Below are 27,620 nucleotides of genomic sequence, written 5' to 3'. Positions count from 1 at the left end.
GAGCATAATTATAGGCTCAAAAAATCACTTAACCCCTTCCATACGGTGCCGCCTACGTAGGCGTCATGAGGAGCAAGTGGATTCGCGACGCTGCCATATCGGCGTCTTGATTATATTTATTGTAGTCGCTGCTGTGTTTTTACATTCTCCCAAATGTGCCCTGAACCTCATTCTCTTTGGTTTTCAAAATTCGCGGGTGAAAGAGAGAACGATCGATATAAGCGGTGACTATATTTTATGATGCAAGTATTATTACGACACGTCGTACGGCTGGCATTGGCTGCTGCCCGCGAGATTTAAGTCCCGTAGTGAAGTGGTTAACTATCCTCTCATAATGTGGCATAGTCTTACCTTCCTAATCCAAATAGGTACATGACTTTAGGTTTTTGTAAGGATTCTTTCAAAAACAGTACTTTTTTTTATTTCATCTCCTGCAGTCACGTACCTATTTGGATTAGGAAGGTAAGACTATGTCACATTATGAGGGGCGAGTTAAGTGATATTTTGAGCCTATAATTATGCTCCTATATATTCACCATCAGCAGGTAGAAGTTTTTTTGTGTCAAATGCGTCTGCATAGGGCAAGTGCGTCTCCAATGGTACATCTCCCCTACCACATGGATAAGCAAGAGGGCCATTTTAGTTGCAAGATAGTAATAGGTGATGGGTGGGGGTAGGTGTATGCCTTGGATGGCTACCTCCCTTGTAAGGGTAAGAGGCCTATCAGTAGAGGGATGGACAGATGAATAAATGTCATTTTCAAGCAATGGTCATGCTGGTGCAAAGATGCCCATAAGCAAACATGTTATTTGATTATCTTTCATGTGGTTTATCTACTCTTTTGTAATATGGACCAGAGTAATGACACATGGGTTAACATCAGAAGTAAGGTCAACTTAAAAATAATTCTAAGTACAATTCTTCTTACACAATATCATGCTAAATTCTGTGCACACACGTGACTACAACTTGTATGCCAATACATATTGTACTTACTTCTTCACTTTCATCCTTCTTGTTCTCTGTCTCCTCTGAGGCCTTGGTGGCAACTGACGACTCTGAAAAATGTGTAACACTAAATCACAAGACTGAAGTTGTTCAGTTCAAACAAATCAATCAGTCAATCAACTGCCCCTAGTCTATCTTGCAGGAAACCCACAGCTCTTAGGTAACTGGCAACGGCCATTAGATTTGGTTTAAATTACTCAATGAAGAGATATTATGTTGTTGTCTGGGTGTGGCTTGAAGGCGTTGGGTCAAGTATAAAGTATAACCACCAGTGTTGAAGTGCTTGATTTGTGATCTGAGTGCATGTAGTTATGTCTGGACATGTTGCAGGGAGTAAGTGGTAAGGTGTTGCAGATGTTTTGAGAAGTATGCTTCCACCCCACCCCCCTTATATATATATATATATATATATATATATATATATATATATATATATATATATATATATATATATATATTTATATATATATATATGTTTTATCAACCACAATGCACTTTAATTCTAAGCCATATAGGCGCATGCAGAAATGGTAACGAGGGACGCCCAAGGACTCGAACCCATGCGGTGAGAACGTTACAAGTGCCGAGTGACTTAAACCAATACACCATCAAGAGAGCTATAAGTTAAACGCAAGTTTTCTTATATATCTGTATGGTCGAGTTCATACACATACACGAAAGTTTGCGTTCAACCCAGCTCCACTATGATAATGCATATGGTAAGTGTACATATATATATATATATATATATACATACATACATATACCAAGGCTTTTTCCCCCTTCCAAGGGAGGTAGCCAAAAAGAGAAAGGCATAAAAACACTCCCACCCATTTCATCCCTAAATACACTCCACACCCCTCCCACCCTCCCTCTCATCTGAGCACCTCCTGGATGACGGGTCATCCCTGCACCCTGCTCACTGCCCTGGGTCAGAAGCAGTGTCGCAAGACACAGTACATCCACAGCAAGGCCGCTTCATTTAATCGGCGACCCCCCTCTCCGTCCCCCTTTGCATATAAGGCGAGGACGGGGAGAAATCCCTTCGGGCTGCGTCAAAATTTACTCACACATACTACCCCACCCCCCACCCCCCCGCCCATTCCTCCTCATGCAGTCACAACATCATCCATATACAACCATTCTCCACTCACCTCTGTCTTCCGTCCTCTCCCTTCCTTCCTCAACAGACATTCCCCTCTTCCCCAAAGCCCCCTTCACCCCATCCATCCACCTCATCCTAGGACGTCCCCTCATGTTCACTCCCTCCACATCTGCCTTCCATACCTCTTTTACTAGTCTTTCTTCACTCATTCTTTCCATGTGTCCAAACCATCCTAATATTCTTTCATCAACCCTATCTCCCAGCTCCTTTTTCACCCCTGTTCTCCTCCTCACCTCCTCATTTCTCACTCTATCCAGCCTAGTAACCCCCACCATACTTCTCAGACACCTCATCTCAAACACATTCAAACTCCTTCTCTCTTCTTCTCTTATGTTCCACGGTTCTGCCCCATACAGTGCTGTTGGCACAATCACTCCTTCATACAGTCTCCTCTTCGCATCCATTCCCAAATGTCTATTCCTCATTACACTCTTTAAACCACCAAGGCATTTACTCGCTTCTCTCAATCTACATTCTACCTCCACCTTCACTCCACCTTTTCCTGCTACACTTGCACCCAAGTATCTAAAACTATCCACTTCCTCCAGTCGCTCTCCCTTAATGTTCACTTCCAGTCTACTGCCACTTTCACCCCTTGTACATCTTATCACCTTACTTTTACCCACATTTATCTTTAGCTTTCTTCTATCACATACTCTCCCAAACTCTGCCACCAGCTTCCTCAATCCCTCCTCTGACCCTGCCACAAGCGCAGTGTCGTCCGCAAACAACAGCTGGCTCACCTCCCACTTTTCTCCATTTTCTTTAGCCATCTCCAATCCCTGACCCACTACCCTAGCATTCACCTCTCGCACCACCCCATCCATGTATAAGTTGAACAGCCAGGGCGACATAACGCATCCTTGACGAAGTCCCACCTTTACTTTAAACCACTCACTCTCTCCATTTCTAATCCTGACACATGCTCTACTACTCTCATAAAAACTCTTGACAGCCCCCAAAAGCTTTCCTCCTATCCCATAAATCTGCATAACCTCCCACAGTGCCTTTCTGTCTACCCTATCATAAGCCTTTTCCAGATCCATAAAAGCCCAAAAAACATCCTTCCCCTTTCCTATAGCTTTCTCACATATCTGTCTTACCACAAAGATCTGATCTACACAACCTCTACCTGTCCTAAATCCACACTGTTCCTCACCAATTACTCCTTCTGTTCCTCTCCTAATCCTCTCAATTAAGATCCTCCCATAAGCCTTCCCTACTACACTTAACAGGCTAATCCCTCTGAAACTACTACATTCACACTTGTCCCCTTTTCCCTTGTAAAGAGGAACTATACAGGCACTTCTCCAGTCCTCCGGTGCTCTACCCTCTCTCCAGCAAACATTAAATAACCTCACCAACCAGTCCACCATCACTGAACCTCCCTTTTTCAGACATTCTGCATGGCATCCATCCAGACCAGGTGCCTTACCTGCTTTCATCATCTTTACAACTGCCTTCACCTCATCCTTCCTTATTTCTCCTCCATTCTCCTCACTCATCACTCTCATCTTCTTCGCACTTCCCACTGCAGCTATCTTTCCTTCCCTATCCTCCTTCACATTTAGCAACTCCCTAAAATATTCTGCCCATCTTCCCCTTACTGCCATCTCTTCCATTACCATCTCTCCATCTGTACCTTTTACCTTTTCTTCCCTACTTAATTCGCCTCCTCTTCCTCTCTTAATTTCTTTCCAAAACATCTTTTTATTACTTTCAAAATTTTCTGTCATACTCCTACCCCATTTCACATCTGCTCTCCTCTTTGCCTCCTTTACCTTTTGCTTTACTTCTCTTTTCTTTTCTTTGTACGTCTCATATGACTCCCCCGTCCTCTTTTGTAACCAATCTGTGAATGCTCGCTTCTTCTCTTCTACAACCTTCTTTGTTTCCTCATCCCACCATTCACTACCCTTTCTTCTATTTCCCCGTCCTTCTTGTTCCACACACCATCCTTGCACACTTTAAGACTCCCTCCTTGAACCATCCCCATTCCTCCTCCACACCCATCTCTGCTCTATCCTTTACTCCCTCCCACTCCTCCTTCAGCTTCTTTTTGTACTCCTTCTCCTTTTCCTTTTCATTCAAGGAGTTCACTCTAAGAACCTCCCTACCTTTTGTCCCTTTCCTCTTTCTCCATCTATCCTCCACTCTCAACTTACCTTCCACCAAAAAATGATCTGATATTCCCCCACCCTCTCCCCTTAGCACATGTACATCTTTAACTCTTCCTATCATAATCCTATTTACCACTACATAATCCATTAGCGCTCTATCTACCACCCTTCCCTCCACCACCCTCTCCCATGTGTACTTATGCTTGACTTTCTTCCGAAACACTGTATTTGCTATCATCAACTCTCTTTCTAGACACATTTCCACCATCAACTCTCCACTACGATTCTTTCCTGGAACTCCACACTTCCCAACCACTCCATCGATTGGACCATTTCCCACCCTAGCATTAAGGTCTCCCAGTACTATTACATTGACATTTCTTCCTAAACCCTCTATGCACTCATTTAAATCTATCCAAAAGGCCTCCCTTTCTTCCACGCTCTTCTCACTGCCAGGCCCATATGCACTTACAAAGACCCACATCTCCTTTCCCAGTTTCACCTTCATCCACATTATCCTTGAGGACACCTCCTTCCACTCCACTACCTGTTTACCTATCTCTTCACTTACTAGAATAGCCACCCCTTCCCTCCCTCGCCCTCTCTTCACTCCTGATATATATATATATATATATATATATATATATATAATTTTTTTTTTTTTTTTTTTTTTTTTTTTTTATTCAGTCTCCAGACTGGGCCCAAGATCTCTCTATAGACTTCAACTACATCTTACATTTTTTCACACATTAATAGCGGACAACTGGTGACTCCTCCCCTCCCCTTACCACTTTCAGATGGTGACAAAGAAACAGTCCCATACTAATGCAACACAGACAACAGTCCAATGTTTCTTTTCAAAGAAATCTCCTGGAGACCCCAAGGACCCTTGCCAGCCACTATGGGGTTGCAGGTTTTCTAAGCGAAACTCGAGAAAACAATCAATCAATTTTTAGATCAGGGGCATATTTTTTTTTTTTTTTTACCTACCTGATGATTCTACCATGCTGAGGCAACATTTAAAGTCAATATTTTCTATTACTTACCTTCCTCTTCTTCCTCTTCTTCACTACTCATGTCCCAAGTGTCTTTGACCTCTTCCTTTTCCTCCCAACTTTCGGCAACTTCTTCCGTTTCATTCTTCTCAACCGTTTCCACTTCCATAGGCTCAACTTCCTTCTGAGCTGTGGTTAAAAATAAAAGAAATATTTTATATCTATATCAAACCACACCTACATGCAACACATAATCCCATAATAAGAGTAGTTTATTTGAAGCTAGATATGATAACTGGAGAGTAAGTGATAGGACCCCATGAGCATTATTCCTTTCCAGTATGCTATAATTAGGTAAACATACACTGAGACAGACACACATACACCACAAGCATAGCTCCCTTTCCCATAAGATACATACATATACCAAAGGCTTTTTCCCCCCTACACGGGGGGTTAGCCAAAAAGAAAAAGGCAAACCACTCCCACCCATTCCATTTCCTATACAATATTCCACTCCCCTCCACCCTCCCTCTTATCTTGGCACCTCCTGGATGACAGGTCATCCCTGGATCCTGTCCACTGCCCTGGGTCAGAAGCAGTGTCGCAAGACACAGCACATCCACCGCAAGGCCGCTTCATAAATTCGGCAGCCCCCCTCTCTGTCCCCCATGCAGAAAAGGAGAAGACGGGGCGAAATCCCTTCGGGCAGCGTCAAAATACTTAGATAGAATACTTAGAACTCATAAGATACTAGGTAAATACACACTCACACATTCAGGACACCATCAAGCTGTAAGACAGTATCAACACAGAATGGTCCTGGTCACAGGGTTAAGACTGCATGCATCCGTATCAATCAACCTACCCTCAGGATGTAACACTTCACCCCATACCATACAACACATAATGGAAGACTGCATTATACACAATCATGCACGCAAACAACACAACATACACTCTATAAAGGATTTGTGGGAAAACCCAGTTTCGGCTGTGGCATTCCTTGGGGAGACGGGACTGCTCGGACACACAGTCTAGGGAACGACAACAACAACAACAACAACAACAACCTACCCTCATCATCATGTTGCTGCTCCTCCTGCTGTTGCTTGTTCTTCTTGGGCCGGACTCTTGCGCCAGGTCTTGGTCTTTTCTCTCCTACCTCTGGGACATCTAAGCCTTGAGCCTACAACAGAAATACTCCATCAGAAAGGTCTTAACCTCTTCACTACGGGGCACATCGCACGTCTGGCAGCATTAGCTGCCCGACGTGCGATGTTGCGTCATAATAATCGCATTATAAAAAATAAAGTCAGTGCTCAATCGTTCGTTCTCTTTCATCCGTGTATTTTGATAACCATAACTGATGAAGCCAGTTTAGAGAGAATGAAAATTACGTAGGTATGACTACAATAAATATAATCAAGATGGCGCCGTCGGCAACAACGAGTACCCACTTGCTCCTCATGCCGACATCGGCGTCTTGATTATATTTATTGTAGTAGTACCTGCGTGACCCTCATTCTCTCTAAACTGGCTTCATCATATTTTCTATGGTTATAAAAATTCACAAGTGAAAGAGAACGAGCAATTAAGCAGTGACTTTATTTTTTATAATGCGATTATTATGACGCAACATCGCATATCGGGCAGCTAATGCTGCCAGACGTGCGATGTGCCCTGGAGTGAAGAAGTTAATAATAACTTTTACTTAAGTTTGCTGATGACATTGTGCTTGTAGCAGGATCAGAGGAGAGGTTGAGGAACTTAGTGACAGAGTTTGGGAGGGTGTGCGAAAGAAGGGAGTTGAAGATAAATGTGGGTAAAAGTAAAGTAATGAGATGTACAAGGTGAGAAAATGGCAGCAGACTGGAGGAGAGTATTAAGGGAGAGAGACTGGAGGAAGTGGATAGTTTTAGAAACTTGGGTGCAAATGTGGCAGGAAAGGGAGGAGTGGAGGTGGAGGTAGAATGTAGATTGAGAGAAGCAAGTAAATGCCTTGGGGGATTAAAAAGTGTAATGAGAAATAGACATTTGGGATTGGATGCTAAGAGAAGATTGTATTGAGGAGTGTGCCAACAGCACTGTATGGGGCAGAAACATGGAACATAAGAGAGGAAGAGAGGAGGCTTTTGAATGTGTTTGAGATGAGGTGTCTGAGAAGTAGGATAGGGGTTACTACACTGGATAAAGTGAGAAATGAGGAGGTGAGGAGGAGAATGAGGTGGAAAAGGAGTTGGGAGAATAGGGTTGATGAAAGAGTATTGGGATGGTTTGGACACATGGAAAGAATGTGTGAAGAAAGTTTAGTAAAAGAGGTGTGGAAGGCAGAGGTGGAAGGAGTGAACATGAGGGGTTGACCTATGATGAGATGGATGGAGTAAAAGGGACATTGAGAAAGAGGGGAATGTTGGTCGAGGAAGGACAGAAGACTGAAGATAGGGGTGAATGGAGAATGTTTGTGTATAGATGATGCTGTGATGCATGAGGTGGAGTGAGTGGGGGATGGGGGTGAGGGAGTATGTGTGAGAAATAAATTAATGCAGCCGGAAGGGATTTCTCCCAGTCCTCTCCATTTCTGCATGAGAGGACAGAGAGGGGGGGATTACAGATTTAATGAAGTGGCCTTGCTGTGGATGTGCTGTGTCTTGCAACACTGCTTCCGACCCAGGGCAGAGGGCGAGATGCAGGGATGACATGTTATCCAGGAGGAGCCAAGGTAAGGGGGTGGATGGGAGTGGAGTACGTGGGGATGGAATGGGTGGGATCAGTTTTTATGCCTCTGTTTTTTGGCTACCTCCCTTGTAAAGGGGAAAAAGCCTTTGGTATATGTATGTAAGTTTCACTGACTATAAACTCACAGCTCCACAGCAGCTGGCAATGTTCCTCAGGGCCTTCCACAGACCTCTGGGGAGGAATGTTGGGCTGCTGTCTGTATTGTATTAGCATGGGACATTTCTAAGTCACCAGCTTATAGTAGCAAAAAGGGAACTATTGCTTCTCTTTGTGGGAAAAAAGGGAAAAAAAAAAGGAGTAACAAAGAAATCTTAGACACGTGAAGAATGACTAGTAACCAAAAAGAGTGTGGAATACGGAAGTAGATGGAGGAAGCTTGTGGGGGGAAGATCAAGAATGAGGTGGAAGGCCAGGGTGAAGGGGGCTTTGGATGCAAGAGGAATGTCTGTTGATCAAGGAAGAGAGAGGGCAAAAGATAAATATAAATGAGAAGTGAGTGTAACTGGATGAAAAAACAACAGTCCAAAACAATTTAATGAAGTGGCCTTTTTGTGGATGTGCTGCATCTTGCGACACTGCCTCTGACCCAGGGTAGTGGACAAGGTGCAGGGATGACCCATCATCCAGGAGGTGCCAAGATAAGAGGGAGGGTGGAGGGGAGTGGAGTGTATTAGGAATGGAATGGGTGGAAATGGTTTTTATGCCTTTTTCTTTTTGGCTACCTCCCTTGTAAGGGGGAAAAAAGCCTTGGTATATGTATGTATATTTCTTGAGTGGATAAGAACATAAGAATGAAGGAGACTGCAAGAGACCATAAGGCCTAAACTAGGATGAGAAAGAGAGAGGGGGTGTAGGGCATGCAATGAAGCAGTGGGGTTAAACCAGCTGTAGCTCTCAAGCCCTGCTGTGGTGGTGCTGTTTTGCTGCACGGACATATGAGCAATTACACACATACATTTACCAAGACACTCCCCCACCCCCTCCCACACAAGAGGGACAGCCATTAAACACCCATCTATGCATGGAAATAACACAAATCATTACCACTTACTTTTTAATTATTTATGGGTGGGTGGAGGTGGTTTTATGCCTTTGTATTTTGGCTACCTCACTTGTAAGGGGGAAAAAAGCCTATGGTATATGTATGTACAAACTTACCTACATTTCACAGCAAATTCTAATTATTTAAAATGAGTAGTCAACATATTTCTTATATGGTAGATTTCCATTTCCCATTTCCATAGATCCATACAGAAAAAGTACATATTCATACAAACCTTTAAGTGTTGCAACATCTCCTGTGCCCGCTTCTTTTCCAGCTTTTGTTTTGCCGTCAACAATTTCCCTTCAGCCTTTAACCTTTCTTTCCTTTCCTTCTCTTTCTGCTTTTTCTTGTCCTTCCTTTCTTGCTCTAGCCTTTTCTCTTCTTCTCTCTGCCGTATCTGGTTTGAAAAGAATTTCGTCAAAATAGTAAGCACAAAAAAATAATCTCACATAAATCACCACATGAATACATATAATCAATTGAACACATGAACAAACTTAAAAAAAAAATCATCAAATTTTTTTACAATGGTGAAAACTCCTTTGATGTTCCTATCGTTCAATCTAGTCAATACTAAAATCAAGAAAATGTCATAATATCACTCTCTAATTACATATAACTTGTATTAAATATGTGTAACAAATGTGATGTTAATTGATTCATCATAGGTCAGGTATAACTCCTTATTTACATAAACACAAACTAGAGAATCATGTATGCCCATTCTCCTTACCTTTTCCTCCTCTTGCCTTATCTTCTCTTCTTCTATCCTTTGTAATCTTTCCTCCTCTTCTTTTTGTTTTGCCAAAGCTTCCTTCATGGCTGCAATCATCTTCTTGTTTGGCTTCCCCTTCTTCCCCTTTGCATCTTCTTCCTCATCCTTCTCTCCCTTCTTCTTCTTTTTCTTTTTCTTACTAGTGCCTTCATCTAATTAAAATCCACATCAATATGTCAGCAACATTTTCATCAATGATGGTAAATTGAAGCTTAAACATACATACATACATATACCAAAGGCTTTTCCCCCCTTACACAGAGGGTAGCCAAAAAGAAAAAGGCATAGAAACCACTCCCACCCATTCCATTCCCTACATATTCCACTCCCCCATCATACTTCTCAGACACCTCATCTCAAACACATTCAAACTCCTCTCTTCCTCTCTTATGTTCCCTGTTTCTGCCTCCATACAGTGCTGTTGGCACAATCACTCCTTCATATAGCTATCTTTGGTATATCTTCAAAGGGTTTCAGGTAGATGGTTAACAAAAATGTAAAGAACGACGCTACTACATCTTTACAACCAGATGGGCCATCCCTAAGATTTTTTAACTCTTTTTCTATTTGTCACTAATTCAAGTATGATACACTTATATGCCTCTACACAACACACAAAACCACTTATATAGCTATCACCTCCACATGAGTTACTGATTGCAGAGTTTTCTACACATGAAACCCATCTAACACAGATGCCTTACCTGCTCTCATCATTTTCAGAGATACTATCACCTCATCTTTTCTTATTTCTCCTCCATTTTTCTCTTCTATCGCCATCATTTTCTTAGCACCTCCTACTGCTATCACCAACCCCTCCCTATCTTCCTCCACATTCAACAGTTCTCCATAATACACCAACGATTTTCTCTTTACTGCCTCCTTTTCTGTTAAGATCTGTCCATCTGTGCTTTTTACCTTTTCTTCTCTACTTGACTTGTCTCCCCTTCCTCTCTTAATTTCCTTCCAAAACATCTTTTTATTACTTACTCTTACTCCGCTGGTCTTCGGGCCACTTGGTGATCCATAACCGCTTTCGAAGCGTCTCGCCATGTCTTTCTGTCCTGTGCCACCTCCTTCCATTCTCTTGGTTCTATTCTACATATCTGCACATCTTCTTCAACGCATCTCCTCCAGTCTTTTCTAGGTCGACCAAGTGGTCGTCTTCCACGCACTCCAATATTGAGCACTTTCTTTGGCCACCTATCTTCTTGCAACCTTGTGACATGTCCTGCCCATTTCAATCTTTTTAATCTTATTACATTTTGGGGTTGTTTTGTTTGTTCTCGATTTTCCCAGTTGTGTCTTATCCTCCATTCTTGCATTTGGTTGTCATACACGGGTCCTAAAATTCTCCGTAAAATCTTATTTTCAAGAACTTCAAACTTCTCCATAGCTTTTGTAAGGGCCCATGTTTCGCAGCCGTACAGTATAACTGGTCTCACTATTGAGTTGTACAGTCTCAGTTTTGTTGTTCTTGATATTGACCTTTTTTTAAACAATTCTATTAGGCTGTAGTAACATCAATTTCCTGCTCCGATTCTGGCTTCCACTTCCTGTTTCATTCTTCCGCCATTGGTCACCTTTACTCCTAAGTATTTAAAATCTTTAACACTCTCTATGTCTCTATATCTTTTTATTACTTTTAAAATTTTCTGCCATATTCCTCCCCCATTTTACATATCTCCTGTTAGCCTCCTATCTTTTGTTTTGCTTCTCTTTTTACCTCTCATATTTTTTCTCTCGCTCTATTTTGCTACCAGTCTCTGAATGCTCACTTCTTTTCTTCTATTACCTTCTTCACTTCATCATCCCATCACTTACTACCCTTCCTTCTATTCCAGCCCATCCTCCTTGTTTCACATACCATCTTTGCAAACCTTGTCACTTTCTCCTTGAAAGACCCTCATTCCTCTTCCATTCCTACTCTATCCTTCACCACCTCCCGCACTTCTCTCAGCTATCAAAAAAAAATATATATATATATAAATATATATATTTGGATGATGGAGAACATAAACACAGGGGAAGGCTCGGAACCCTGTACACTCTAACGTTTCGTTCGTGTAGAACTTCTTCAGAGAGTGTATGTAGAACTGCAATTGGAGTTTATGTACTAAATCTAATTATCTTTTGGACACTTGGGAAAGGTCGTTTTTCTGGCGTGTTTTAAAATTGAAATACTAGTTTCTTTAGCTAAATTGATAAACCCTCCTCGATGATTCGATGAATTATTAGTAGAAATATATGCTGATTCAACAATTCTTCTAGTGAATTTATCAAAACCTTTATGTAGCACTTCAGCTTCTCTCCAGTTTGGTAAATGATCGAATTTTTCCGCATGAACTACTAAAGAATTAGATGTCCTATGTGCTTTTATGTCGTTTTTGTGTTCATAAATTCTTTTTTCTAATCCTCTTGACGATTCGCCATAATAAGCCATTGAGCAACTATTGCACGGGATTTTGTATACGACGCTGTTTTCGGAATTGCTTCTCTTTTCAGAAGTCTTTATTAAATCACCTATCCTCTTGTTAGTTATTTTAGCTATGTTTGTACCCGATTTTGTTAAATATTTGTCTATTATTGGTGACGTTTCTGAGCCAGGTACCGATATAAAATTTGTATTATTTTTATCATTTCTCTCTTTCTTTCCGCGATTGTAAATATTTATTGCTTTTCTTTTTGTTCTTTTCAACATTCCCTCTGGATATCCAAGTTTGTCAAAGGTTTTCATAATGTAATCAAATTCGCCTTCTATGTATTCATTACTACAGATTCGTAGTGCCCTGAGAAAAAATCCTATTACTATACCACTCTTTGTCCTATCATCATGTGCGGAGAAGTAATGTACTAAATCCTCTTTGTTTGTTTCCTTTCTGTATACTGAGAAAGTTACAGTTTTTCCCACTCGTCGTATTAACGTATCTAGGAAGGGCAATTGTCCGTTTTGTTCCTCTTCTATGGTGAACTGAATATCGCTGTTGACCGCGTTAAGCATTCTCACTTTATTATTTACATTGGTGTTTTCAGCGAGTGGGAAAAACTGTAACTTTCTCAGTATACAGAAAGGAAACAAACAAAGAGGATTTAGTACATTACTTCTCCGCACATGATGATAGGACAAAGAGTGGTATAGTAATAGGATTTTTTCTCAGGGCACTACGAATCTGTAGTAATGAATACATAGAAGGCGAATTTGATTACATTATGAAAACCTTTGACAAACTTGGATATCCAGAGGGAATGTTGAAAAGAACAAAAAGAAAAGCAATAAATATTTACAATCGCGGAAAGAGAGAAATGATAAAAATAATACAAATTTTATATCGGTACCTGGCTCAGAAACGTCACCAATAATAGACAAATATTTAACAAAATCGGGTACAAACATAGCTAAAATAACTAACAAGAGGATAGGTGATTTAATAAAGACTTCTGAAAAGAGAAGCAATTCCGAAAACAGCGTCGTATACAAAATCCCGTGCAATAGTTGCACAATGGCTTATTATGGCGAATCGTCAAGAGGATTAGAAAAAAGAATTTATGAACACAAAAACGACATAAAAGCACATAGGACATCTAATTCTTTAGTAGTTCATGCTGAAAAATTCGATCATTTACCAAACTGGAGAGAAGCTGAAGTGCTACATAAAGGTTTTGATAAATTCACTAGAAGAATTGTTGAATCAGCATATATTTCTACTAATAATTCATCGAATCATCGAGGAGGGTTTATCAATTTAGCTAAAGAAACTAGTATTTCAATTTTAAAACACGCCAGAAAAACGACCTTTCCCAAGTGTCCGAAAAGATAATTAGATTTAGTACATAAACTCCAATTGCAGTTCTACATACACTCTCTGAAGAAGTTCTACACGAACGAAACGTTAGAGTGTACAGGGTTCCGAGCCTTCCCCTGTGTTTATGTTCTCCATCATCCAAATAATTTGGCCAAAAATACTTATCAATATATACATATATATATATATATGAGTGGAAGGGTGGTGAGTTAAACACAAAGAACAGTTGGAGTTTTATTCACTGACGTTTCGTCCTTACCAGGACATTCTCAAAGTACATACAGTTTCAGAAAATTAACAGCTTATATAATCCATCCTTGCCGTGTTCCCCTCCCTCTACACTCTCATCCGTCCTCTACCCTTTTTTCATGTGACTCCGACCATGTCACTTCTCCCTCCGTTCTCAATTGTCCTTTTTACCTCCTTGACAATCAGAGTACTTACCGCTCCTGCACAGATTCAGGAAGAAAGAAGGACGACTGGTCCGGAGAAGGCAGGGCGGGGTTTTTGTCCGTCCCCAACTCGAAGTACGCGGAGGAGTTGGGACATATTCTCACAAAAGCGGGTGTGAGCGTTGCTTTCTCCATGGGTAAAAAATTAGGAGAAATTGTCAAGAATAGAAATAAATCAGAGAAGGATATAGAGAAGGGCGCGATTTACAATATACCATGTGGTGGTTGTCCGTTAGGATATTATGGAGAGACGGGAAGATCAGTGGAGCTACGGACATATGAGCACAAAAATGACGTCAGAGCTCACAGAACCTCCAACTCGCTAGTAGTTCATTTAGACCAATGTGGTCATCTTCCAGATTAGAAAAAGATAGAGGTGCTCCACAAAGGTCTAGAGAAAAAGAAAAGAAAAATAGTGGAGGCAGCCTACATTACTTCCCACCCCTGCATCAACCATAGGGAAGGGTTTATAAAATTAGCAGGAGCGGTAAGTACTCTGATTGTCAAGGAGGTAAAAAGGACAATTGAGAACGGAGGGAGAAGTGACATGGTCGGAGTCACATGAAAAAAGGGTAGAGGACGGATGAGAGTGTAGAGGGAGGGGAACACGGCAAGGATGGATTACATAAGCTGTTAATTTTCTGAAACTGTATGTACTTTGAGAATGTCCTGGTAAGGACGAAACGTCAGTGAATAAAACTCCAACTGTTCTTTGTGTTTAACTCACCACCCTTCCACTCATTTGTCTTCCATACTTCTATATATATATACATATATATATGTACACACACATATATATATATATATATATATATATGTATATATATATATATATATATACACACACACACACACATATATATATATATATATCAACAAATATATAAAAATATTTACCTTCATCACCTTCCTCCTCACCAGGTGCAGGAGTGCCCTCTTTGGGCTCTGGCTTCTCCTGTGATCAAAGCAGAAAAAAAAATATATATATTCAAGTACAAACAACTTAACTCTTTCAATGGACTGAATAAAAGATTGCAGTCTTGTTAGAAATAAATGAATATTAATATTGCTAATAGTATTCACAAGAACAATAAAAACTAGTACCCTTACAGAGAACCAAAGAGGAGTGCAAGAGAGAGAGAGAGAGAGAGAGAGAGAAAAGAGAGAGAGAGAGAGAGAGAGACAGAAGAGAGAGAGAGAGAGACAGAAGAGGGAGGTGGAAAGGAGAGAGAGAGAGAAAGGGAGAGGAGAGGAAAAGAGAGAAAGAGGGAGAAAGATAGAGACAGACACATTATGGGATATCACAGCCACACAATATGTGAACAGTTGGTAGTTCCTCACCTCCACCGTCTCCTGAGACTCTTGCTTGGTCTTCTGGGCCTCCTTTTTCTTCTTCTTTTTGGACTTTGCACTCTCTCCTTCTGCCTTGTCCTCCACCTGGTGGAGTAAACATAACTCATGAGCACAAAGCAATAAAAAGTGGAGAAAAGAATTCCTATAGTTGAAACCATATTTTTAAGAGGAAACTTCCTGATGGATAGCTTACCCTAACTATAAAAAACAAGGAAAAATTTTCTCAACACACACACACAATATATATATATATATATATATATATATATATATATATATATATATATATATATATATATACACACTGAGGGCTTTTTCCCCTTACAAGGGAGGTAGCCAAGTAAAAAAGCAAGTACCCACTCCCACCCATTCCACTCCCCTCCACCACCCTTTCCTCCCTCTCCTCTCAGCTCCTCATGGATGACAGGTCATCCCTGTATCCCACCCACTACCCTGGACCAGAAGCAATGCAGCAAGACATGGCTGCATTGCTTCGTCCAATATATTTCTTCTATGCAACTACTGGAGGAGGAGGTGGAAGAAGTGTGGCAGCCCCATCCAATCGACACCCCGCTTGCTTTCCCTTTTATCTTATCCCCTTATGGTTGAGGGCAATTAAAAAGGAAAAAATTCACCATATCTGCATTCACTACTTCCCATGTGAGCAAGTGTACCAGTTTTCTCCTCAATGAAGCCCTTGAAATGCATCATCCTCCCTTTCACATACATACACAAGTGCTGAAGCTAACCTTATCAACAGTAGGGACTTCCTTCACTTCCTCTGATTCAGGTGCCTTAACCTCCTCTGATTCAGGTGCCTTAACCTCCTCTGATTCAGGTGCCTTAACCTCCTCTGGCTCGGATGCTGCCAGAGCGTCCTGCCCTTCTTCCGCAGCCTGTCCCTTCTTCTTTTTCTTTTTCTTCTTCCCTGCATCGTCCTCTTTGACAGGTTCTTTGGCTTCTGGTTCCTCGTCAGCTGGAGCTTCTGGAACCACTTCCTCTTTTGCCTTTACTGGTGGTTTCCCTCCTGTGTACTCACTTTCAATCTCTTCTAATAGTTTCTCTAAATCCTCATCATCATCTCCTTTGTTTTTTCTATTCTTCTTCCCCTTTTTACCTTTCTTCCCCTTATCCTCACCTTCCTCTACAATGGGTTCTTGTTGAGGAGCCTTCTTTTCTTTTTCTTTTTTCTTTTCTGGTTTAACTTTTTCAATAATGGGGGCACTATCAACTTCATCGTTAAGGTCCATGTCTTCGTCATCATCATCATCATCATCAGCCATGAGTGCAGCAAACCCACCTCCCATCTTCGGCTGAAGACTAAGTTCCTCCTCATCCGATTCATCTTGGGTATCTTTCTTGGAAGCCTTCTTTACTTTCTGTTGGTCATTACATTTAAAACACATTACCAAAGTTGTGCAGGAAAAAATAAAGAAAGAAAAGAAGCAAAAATTACCAAAAAAAGTAAAACAATATTTTGGATTGGAGACTAAGAAATATCCTGTTACTTCAATTTACAACCTTTTTTAATCTTGTCTGAATTACTGACCATCTGTGACTCACAAAATCCAATCTGAATAATACATACATATACCAAAGGCTTTTTCCCCCTTACATTGGGGGGGGGGGGTAGCCTGAATAACACACTACCTTCAAACTATGGGGCCACTGTGATGGATATCAAATTAGCTTTTTTAACCAACATTATTTAGTTGATAATTTGAAGAAAGGTAAACAGAAAATATATTACCTTTTCCTTCTTTTTCTCTTTCTTGTCCTCCTGAGGAACAACTTCTACATCTTCCTCGTCATCCTTCACCTCTCCTCCTTCCTCGATGGTCATATCCTCCAGTTCCTTGGCCACGTCATCCTCCCAGTCTTCATCCTTACGTTTACTCTTCTTGCCCTTCTTACCAGCTTCCTTAACTTTGACCTCGCCAATTTCTTCTACCAAAGCATCAACATCCCCATTCCTACAAGAGAAAAAGTAAAATTTTACAATACACAAAGCTAAGTTTTCTATAAAAGAGAAAAAAAAAAATATATATATATATATATATCAATGGCTCTTCTTCCTAGGGAGGTAGTCAAAGTCAAAAGGCATAATTTCAATCACCCATTCCACTTTCATCCACCACCTCTCCCTGCTTACCTCTCATCTTGGCTCCTCATGAGAGGAGAAAAAAAAAAAAATTATATATATATATATATATATACATATATATATATATATATATATATATATATATATATATATATACACACACACACATACATACATATATATATACATACATATATATATATATATATATGTATATATATACATATATATATATATATATGTATATATATACATACATATACATATATATATCATGTGAAAACCACTGTTGGAGTAAAAAAGACTAGAGACAGGGAATCTATATACCGTATTTTCCGGCGTATAGTGCGCGACTTTTTTCCGTTGGAAGGGCCTAAAAATGGGGGATGCACGTTATCCGGTGGTGCACATTATCAGCGGCCTACGATAAAAATTCTGCGGCTGTGTGTGTAATTTTTTTCACAACAACGTGACGATGTTGGCCGTCACAAACTCGGGAGGCACACTTCTCCGTGACGTTCAGTGAGAACAAGAAGAACAGCCATGGTGACATGAAAGAATATGCCAGCATGGGCCGTATATAAATATTTGGTATAGGTAGGTATCTATCGAATCTTATTTTTCATGTTTAAATAGGCCTAAACACCATGAAACATGATCAATATTCATGATATTTTCCCATGTTCACAGCATCTTAGTTTGAATTTCTATGTTGGCTTTATTGCTTCACTTTAGGTATGGTACAAATTCCGTTGCGGCCGTTCATAAACTCGTGTCAAACACCTGATTACAACACCCTCTTTCGGGAGTTATATTAACTAAACGTCATCTCGATGAGAGACACTCCTATTTCACCACTGTCATTGCAGGTTCAAAGCTAAAACGAAACAGTCTGTAGTTTGTTTCAGTATTAAATAAAAAATGGTAAAGACGAATTATTTCCTCAAGATATAAAATGAATATTTTCTGTAAAAATCCCGAAATTTTTCTATATATTTTACTTTCAATAAACTTTTTTTAGATCATATTTCCTACAAACTATTTAAGCTACAAAGTAATAAGGGACCAACGTACAACATAAGTCATATACCGGTACATGTAGTTCCGACTTTTTCTTAGTTGTGTCCTGATTGATGCATAAACTGACACTTAATTTAGTGATAAATCAACAGATTTCCCAGCGGTGGCTCTAGCCAATAAAAAATACTTCTCCATGTAACCTCGTTCACATGATATAAATACCGAGGTAAAATTGCGTTATAGACAAATGCGATCCGGCATGCGCGTTATACATCGGTGCGCGCTATCTGTGTACTGTGATAACGAAGTGCATGGGTGCGTATTATAACCTGATGCGCATTTTAAGCCGGAAAATATGGTATTTCAATTGCAAACTGCAATCCTCTTCAGTAGATCTACTTAAGAAGATTTCCTGTCTCCAGTCTTTTTTACTCCAACAGTGGTTCTCACGTGATTGACAAATGTGTGGTTACATTTTTCACCTGTAATATATATACATATACATACATAAAATAAAATAAACAAATTGTAATGGTGCTAATTTGGATAATAAGTGATAAACATTCTGAAAGGCAGGAAGTCTGTTAATTCTTTAGTTACATTTTACAATTTTAGCTGTTTATTCTAGCTGCTGCTACAAGATATTATTCTGCGAAGATAACCCTTTCACAGTAAAAAGGTTTGCAGACTTATTGCAGAGGTTCTACTACTGCATGATCATGAAAAATTTGCTAAATTTCAACCTCCCTTTCTAAAAAAAAAAAAAAAAAAAAAAAAAAAAAAAAAAAGTTTTAACGATTCTTTTTTTATAACACCAAATGAAATTCACTAAGTAAAGAATTCTACTATCCTATACCATTCTCAACCTCTTCCCTTTCATTACAAGATTGAAATTCTTTGACATCTTCCCATTAGCAACTTCATATTTTTCAACCATGGAGTATGAAGATGCTTCTTTTCTTCTGTCCTTTGTATGTGTGTGTGGATGTGTGGATATATATATATATATATCACAACTAACACCACAGTCGGACGAAAGAAAGAGTTGCGTAAGCGGAACTATATATTTCGATTGCTACCTGCAATCCTCTTCAGTAGCAATCGAAATATATAGTTCCGCTTACGCAACTCTTTCTTTCGTCCGACTGTGGTGTTAGTTGTGATTTATAAATGTGTTACTACATTTCTCACCTGTGATATATATATATATATATATATATATATATATATATATATATATAAATATATATATATATACAGGTAAACGTCGACTTACGATGGCCGCGACTTACGATTGTTCGACTTTACGATGACGACGACGACGACGACGATATGATGATTTAACCCCTTCCATACGGTGCCGCACACGTAGGCGTCATGAGGACAAGTGGATTCGCGACGCTGCCATATCGGCGTCTTGATTATATTTATTGTAGTCGCCCCTGTGTTTTTACATTCTCTCAAATGATTCATTCTCTGTGGTTTTCAAAATTCGCGGGTGAAAGAGAGAACGATCGATATAAGCGGTGACTATATTTTATGATGCGAGTATTATTACGTCACGTCGTACGGCTGGCATTGGCTGCTGCCCGCGAGATTTAAGTTCCGTACTGAAAATACATATTATAGTGTTTGAATATGGTAAAAAGGATAAAAATAATTAAATAAACTACTGTACATGTTTAATAGGCTATATTCAGTATCTCTGGTGGTTAATATACAGGTAGGCTAGGTACAGTGACCACGGAACAGAGTGGGGATCGACTTACGATGAGATCGTCTTACGATGGCTCTATCGAAACCTAATGCCATCGTAAGTCGACGTTTACCTGTATATATATATATATATATATATATACAGCAAATCCTCGTTATACGGTACATATGTGTTCCTGAAAACCTTACCGCAAATTGAAATTACCGTATACCGAACCCATTATAACATGTAATAATAGGATATGGCAGACATACCTGCTCCCTGCTCTTTCCTCTTCAAAACACGAGCAGATACCGTATCTGTGAATTTTTCTTACCGTAAATAGAATCAAGGGTAGTAATTACCAAATACCGCAACTGTGAATTTACCGGATAAAGAATTACCGAATAAGGAGGACGCACTGTGTATATATATATATATATATATATATACACACACACAAACACATTTTTATTTGCCTAGTTGTATTACATAGGAAGGGAGCTATGCTCGTAGTGACCCGTCTTTATATCTTTCGGCATCAAGTTTTTTTTCTTAAAATCTTGAATAGTATTTGCACACACTGTTTTTTTATCTAAGTTATTCCATATATCCATCACTCTATGTGGGAAGCTATTCTTTTTCCAATCTCTTCTATAGTTATCCTTTTCGAGTTTCTTTTCATGACCTCTTGTTTTTCCATTGTCATTTTTTAGTAAATCATTCCTGTCCATTCCTTTCATGATTCTAAATATAGTCAGTAAATCACCTCTTTCTCTTCTCTGCTCCAGTGTGGGTAGTTCCGATTTTGATAATTTTGTTCATATGTTACCTTGGAAAGAGCTGGTGCCAACTTTGTTGTTGCTCTCTGTATTCTTTCTAGTTTCCTTATATTCATTTTAGTACTGGGTGTCCATAGCGTCGTAATCAATGTAATTAATATTCTTTTAATCATTTCTTCATCCAAGTGGTCAAATGCCACTTTATTTGACCTTAATAGGTTGTAGGTTTCACCGACTATTTTGTTTATATATTTATCCAGTGTCATGTCTTTGCTGATTAATACTCCAAGGTCCTTTTCCAGGTGCACTTTTTTTATTTCTTTGTAAATTTTGTAATTTTTTGAAATTCTGTTTTTGCTTTTTCCAAACTCCATTATGCTACACTTCTTGATATTGAAGTTCACTTCCCACTTTTGAGTCCATTTCCAGATTTTGTCCAGGTCTGATTGTAATGTATATGTATGCATGCTTGTACATATATTAGCTCTATCTTTCCTCCACTCTTTCACACAAAACTGACAAGTTGTGTCTGCTCACCTCTTTCACTTCATCTATCTGACAAATCTGTCTTTTCCCAGAGATCTACAGGAGGGCCACAAGGACCACTTCGAGCTAAATACGTCTCGCACATCCATTTTATCATTCTGTATCCAATGAGACCATTCTAGAGAACTATATCATTCCTATCTAAATAGACATCCCCAACTTATGGCTTGATATTCATGACAGTAAACGGCTAAAATTATTTCTTTCAATGATTTTCATTTGTGACAATGACTAGTTCGTCTACACAATTTGAACTTAACTGACAACACAAGCACCAATTTATGGATATGTTTTACTTGGCTAACTCATGCTCAATTTGAATAAAGATGCCAATGTTCTATTGACTCAGTATTCTCAGTGATGTTAGGACATCACACTTTGAACTGAGTAATTCCATAGAAATATGCAGCCAATTCCCTTGCAATCACTTCCAAACCTTGGGTGACATAAAGGTATCAATTCAAAATTTCATTTTGATATTAAAGAAATATGAAAAAATAAATAAATAAAATAATTGAGACGTCCTGATGACCAGCCTTACCTCAATCACATTTCAACATTCTTCAATATGCCACCTCATTTCCCAACTTGCACTTATATTGCAATATGAAACCAAGTACTTTAGTTAATACATTAACAAGTTTGTGCTTTGTGCTGTGTTTCAAGTGATTATCAATTAATTTATGAGTGCATATTTCCCTAGTTGTGAAAAAAGTGAGGAGAGGGAATATTTTGGATTAATTTAAACAAGTGTAAAGAGTTTTAGTAAAATGTAAATGTAATGGCATTGAGGAATTTCATTGCTGAAAGAGAAGGCAAGCCAATACATGGAGTGGTAGGGAGGAGCAAGAAGGCAGAAATGAACAGCAGTCTAGTGTTAGGGATATATACTGAAAAGGGAAATGATGATGATAGCAAGCACAGTATTTAAGAAGAAAGATAAACATAAGTATACATGGGCCAGGGTGGCTGGTGGGAAAGTGGTTGAGTGTATCAATAGACTACATGGTGGTGCCCCGAAGGAGGATTGGAAGAGCTGAGATTGTAAAATGTTCAGGAGAGAGGACAGTGGACTGGAAGGTAAACTAAGAGTGGAGGATAAGTAGAGAAGAAAAGAGAGGGAGGCATAGAGATGCTGAAGGTAAGCAAACTAAATGACATGGTCAAAGAGAAAGAGTACTAGGCAAACAAAAGTATAGGAGGTAGTGATGGATAAAAGAGAAACTGAAGTAAAGGAATATGTCTCATGACAGAAGTACTAACAAGTGCATAGACAATATGTGGAATAAGGAAGTGGGGAAGAAATAGGATAGGCAGCAACTGGTGGGATGACAAAATGAGGGCAGTGGTGGCAGAAAAGAAGTGAGCAAATGATGAATAGTTGTAAGAAAGAAATGGAGATGTATATGAGAGGGCCACCAATTAAGTGAAGTGGCCTTGCTGCATTGCTTCTGACCCAGGGCAGTGGGTGGGATACTGGGATGACCCATCATCCACTAGGAGCTAAGATGAGAGGGAGGAAAAGTGTTGGATGGGAGTGGAATGGGTGGGAGTGGATGCCTCCCTTTTGACTTGGCTATCTCCCTTATGTTGGGGAAAAAGCCTTTGATATATAGATGAGAGGCAAAGAATAAAGAGGGTAGAAGCAAAATGCAAGGTGAGGGAGGTAAAGAGGAGAGCATATGTGATGTAGGGTAATGTTGGACAGAATTTTCCCACATTCCTTCACAATATGAAAGCCAATACCTAGTAACTGCACCTCCCCCTACAAGCCGGTGACAAGGAAACAGCCTCACACTTGAACAATACAGACAATGGTCCTATGTTTCTTTCTAAAGATACCTATGGGTGGGCTCAATGGGTACTGCTGGCTGCCATAAGGTTGCTAGTTTCTAGTAACACTTGAGGCAACATCTAATTGAATGTGGTGCTGCTGAGGATTAACAGACTCCATTCAAAGACCCATTTGCACTTTCACTGAAGCCTGGACCCCATTATCTCAATATCGAGAAACCAGTGATCTACACTGTCAATCCAGTTTGGTCACCTCGTTAATACAATTCCTCAATTACAAATCTCAAGACACAATTCAAGAGTGTTCTGCATTAACTTGTGCCTAAGCCTTCACCACAAGGTCCTTCTATCTATACATATACCAAGAGCTTTTTCCCCTTTATAGGGAAGGTAGCCAAGTCTGAGGCACATACCTATTCCCAGCCATTTCACTCTCCCCCATCTGAGCTGCTCATGGATGACAGGTCATCCCTACATCTGCCAACTGCCCTGGGTCAAATGCAGCAAGACACAGTACATCCACAGCAAGGCCAATTCACTTAATTGGTCCTTACTACCTAATATTACAACAGATTCAGGTAAGCTTCAGACCTATCCCTACTTTTTTTCTGATGCTAGCTCTACAAATGCTTCAACCATTCACTATAATCTTACAATCAAAACATATTGACAAGAAAATCCCACTTCCTTTTTATAAGCACAGCAGCTCAATTTTCAGTGCTAGAAGCAAGTGGCTGCAAAAGCAACTGTATCTGGACTGTGATGGTGCAGTGCAGTGATTACATTTTAGCACATATGGCCACTGATCAAGCCTACAAAACAAAGAGCCTGTGCTGGACAAACAATATGTCCTATAGCAGAAATTTGTGCCCTACCAGACTCCTCATGACAGAGAACTGGTACCTGTAAGAGGGAAAAGCACAATAGAAAAATATATAGGAGCTGAAGCAAAAGAAAACACTGGCAAGTAAAACAGAGGGCAGATTTCTGACCATATGTCGACAATGCAACAAGTCAACCATTCTGCTACCCAAGTTCTCTCTTGCAGAAGCTCCACAATCAATTAATCTTTAGTATGAAGGGTATGCATGTTTAGTCACAATAATTTTTTTGCACGTTGAAATAAAGTGTTATGTCCACATGCTCTCTCCACAAAAATGTCAATTATGGTAAAAAGCTAAAGTCACCACAGAGCTCACACAATAGTACACAATCCTATGAAATTAAATACCATATGTTCAAAATAATTAATGCATTCACCAATGCTTGAAATACTATAGAATATATGCAACTACCCCAACAAGCCATAATTCTTCATATTTACTACAACACGAACATAACTAACGTGCTGATGGACAGATGCTTACTGAAGTGTAGGCAGTAAGGGGAAGATACATAACAGTATTTCAGGGATTTGTTGATGTGTTTGATGAAGGGAGTAGTTATACTGCCAGTTAGATTGTTTAACGTATGCCTAAAAAAGGGAAGCATTCCAGTGGACTAAGGGCATACATGTAAAGTTCCACTACACACGGGAAAAAAGGACATGTAGTTATTTTAGAGTATGCAGTCTGTTAACTATAGTTGGTAAGGTGTATGACGTGTTGAGAGGACTAGGAGAGGAACATAGGGTGTAAATGAGGAACATCATTATGTGATTATAAAAGAGGGCACAAGCATTAAATTTTTGTAGTAAGACTGATATGTGGACATTTATTAATTTATTTGTAATGGGTATGTATGTCTTTTAGGCTAGGTGTCAAGAATGGTTGTAAACAGATGAGGAAATGGTGTGGCCTAGAGAGAATTCTTCTGGTTTGCTTTGAGTATTTCTCAAGCAGATACGGGGAATTCCTGATGAGATGAGATGGGAGGGATGGAAAGGATGGGTGGTGGTGGTGAGTGAAATGGGTGGGAATAGATATATGCCTATGATTTGGCTCCCTCTCTTATAAGAGGGAAAAAACTCTTGATATATTGAGATAAACAGATGAGGGGAATTATAGATCACCAAGTAACAAAGATGTAGGGAGTAACCAACTTTGAGGTTATGATTCCCAATATGGAAGTGCTGTGTCTTGCTGCATCCCTTCCGACAACCTTTCATCCACACAAAGCCAAGATGAAAGAGACTGTTTTCTTTTCTTTTTTAAGGGTGAAGGATAGGTATAGGATGGACATATCCACTGGCTCAGCCACCCCCCCCTAATTAGGGGGAAAAGGACTTTTGGTGTATTCATGTACTGTATGTCATGGAAGACAAAAATATCACAATCTTTCATAGGTGACATACCAGTCTTATTCTTGTGAGACTTGTAACCCTATCATTAGTTTTTTTTTCTTACTCAGTAACTTTCTAGAATTTTTCTCTGACAAGTACTGTCAGAAAAAGAAATTAATATTATTCTGTTGTTGATTTATAGTTACAATACTGCCTATAATTATTAAATCAAATATGCATATGTGCACTGTTCCACCATGAGGACTGGACACCCTATACAGGATATACAAATGGTAAATAAGACAGTATCATGTTTGATCACTAAAGCCTCTGGTATGACAATTTCAAATAGTTTATCATCCAAATGTGGTAACCCCAGAGCCAATATCTATCAACATCTATCCTATCCTTTCATAACCTAACCAGACCAAAAGCTAATAAAAAAAAATACAAAATATGGATACATGACCTTTCATCTGCCAAAAAAAAAAAAATAATAATAATATAATCTTTTTTCCCGGCCAAACTGTAGACTTTGGCATCTTTAATTGTAAAGACTATGCCTAAACCTTAAAATAGAAAAAGACATTTTCTGATATCTTCATATGTATTCAATAATTTGTTTATGGCTTTTGTTGATTAAAGGCCTCAGAAACTCAAGAAATGGCAGTAATGTCATGGTCTCCAACAACTCTGCGATTATGGGTTAACAGTAAACTTCTGAACTTCCTTAACCTAATTAAGATTTGGTGATGAGCAATTGGAAAGAGGCATGTGTTGTACAAAATGGGATGTGTATTCGGTTCATTTACCCCCTTTTGATTTCTATGGTAAACTAATTCTCATCTGACCATCCAAAATAACTCTTATCTACATATTTCTTTCCGATTTATAAGTTTTCGATATTTCATCATAACATACCCGACTTATTATCAGCATGTCTGAACTTAGCCCTGTCCGTATGTCATTAGCCTAAATTGACTTTACTTTCCAATGAAACACAATTTTGAAACAATAAAGTACTTACGTTTCAGTTTTAATATGTTTCTTCTTCCCCATTATAAATTTATCATGTATTTCCCTTGTAAATTAGCTTTAACCATATGGATTCACTGTAACAAGACCATCACTTCTTTCACCAATGTTACGGCGACGGTGGCGCCTCTGTAGTAGGCCAGTGAGTGATGCAATTTCACGGGGTAACATATCAACAAACCTTTCACAAGTAAGGTCAACCTTTACATTATAATAAAAGTGCTCAGTTCCTCAGCATCCATATCTATTACATCTTTATTGATTATAACATGTCTCCGACATTAATCTGATTTTCATTATACTTACGAACACTTCAACCGGATGCAGGTATTTGGCGGATTATTAGACTGGAAATATTCATACTAAGCTCCACTCCTCATCTTTTTATTGCATCTTTATACGTAACAATTGCAAATCATTCAAAATGTGCTGATTGCATCATCGCATTACATTAGAATATCATTCAGAATGCAGTATATATTACATTAACCCATGACAAACTATTCATTTAAGAGAAAACACTTCAAATGAATTATTCAATACCAATAGATGTACTGCAAACTAGTGCACACTGGTCATAAATACTTACTATGCTATTTCATTATATCAACAGATCCAAATTTCATTTTAGTCATGCAGACAAGAATGTAATAATGTTGACCTACAATGACCGCATTGCTTCACGTATTGTCAGGATAAATAAAGGAGAAAAGGTCTTCCTACCCTCATTTGCATGCCATAAGAGGTGTTCTCTTGTGTGAATATATTTATTTGTAATGTAATTTTCACAAGTTTAGTTTCAGAACTAGAAATAGCGGGAAAGTAACACGCCTAGCTAATCTTGTGGACTGTCATTATTTGACTGCTATGAAATGTTATAGAAAAATATATTGGCATTATGACCAAAAGTTTAGATGATGCAATACATTGGAAGAGCTCAAATCGTACAGTAGCTTCTTCAGAAGAT

General features: G+C 39.2%; 1 protein-coding gene across 1 annotated transcript in view; it reads right to left on the bottom strand.

Annotated features, from left to right (window-relative positions):
* Positions 1 to 26,788, bottom strand: part of eIF5B (eukaryotic translation initiation factor 5B) — a 35,755-nt gene extending 8,967 nt beyond the window's left edge. Inside the window, exons 1-10 of the mRNA XM_076211737.1 lie at positions 26,646 to 26,788; positions 17,206 to 17,428; positions 16,205 to 16,834; positions 15,444 to 15,539; positions 15,000 to 15,057; positions 9,806 to 9,999; positions 9,305 to 9,469; positions 6,366 to 6,477; positions 5,340 to 5,477; positions 997 to 1,058 (exon numbers count right to left, since the gene is read on the bottom strand). Coding sequence (XP_076067852.1) covers positions 997 to 1,058; positions 5,340 to 5,477; positions 6,366 to 6,477; positions 9,305 to 9,469; positions 9,806 to 9,999; positions 15,000 to 15,057; positions 15,444 to 15,539; positions 16,205 to 16,834; positions 17,206 to 17,428; positions 26,646 to 26,677 — 1,710 coding nt within the window. The 5' untranslated portion in view covers positions 26,678 to 26,788. The remainder of the gene's footprint in view (positions 1 to 996; positions 1,059 to 5,339; positions 5,478 to 6,365; positions 6,478 to 9,304; positions 9,470 to 9,805; positions 10,000 to 14,999; positions 15,058 to 15,443; positions 15,540 to 16,204; positions 16,835 to 17,205; positions 17,429 to 26,645) is intronic.
* Positions 26,789 to 27,620: the final 832 nt, after the last annotated feature.

The sequence above is a fragment of the Oratosquilla oratoria genome, chromosome 29 (genome assembly GCF_046742065.1).
Source record: "Oratosquilla oratoria isolate Oo_2021 chromosome 29, ASM4674206v1, whole genome shotgun sequence".
NCBI lineage: Eukaryota > Metazoa > Arthropoda > Malacostraca > Stomatopoda > Squillidae > Oratosquilla > Oratosquilla oratoria.
Note: the sequence above shows the minus strand (reverse complement) of the source record. Positions and strands in the feature narration are given on the sequence as shown.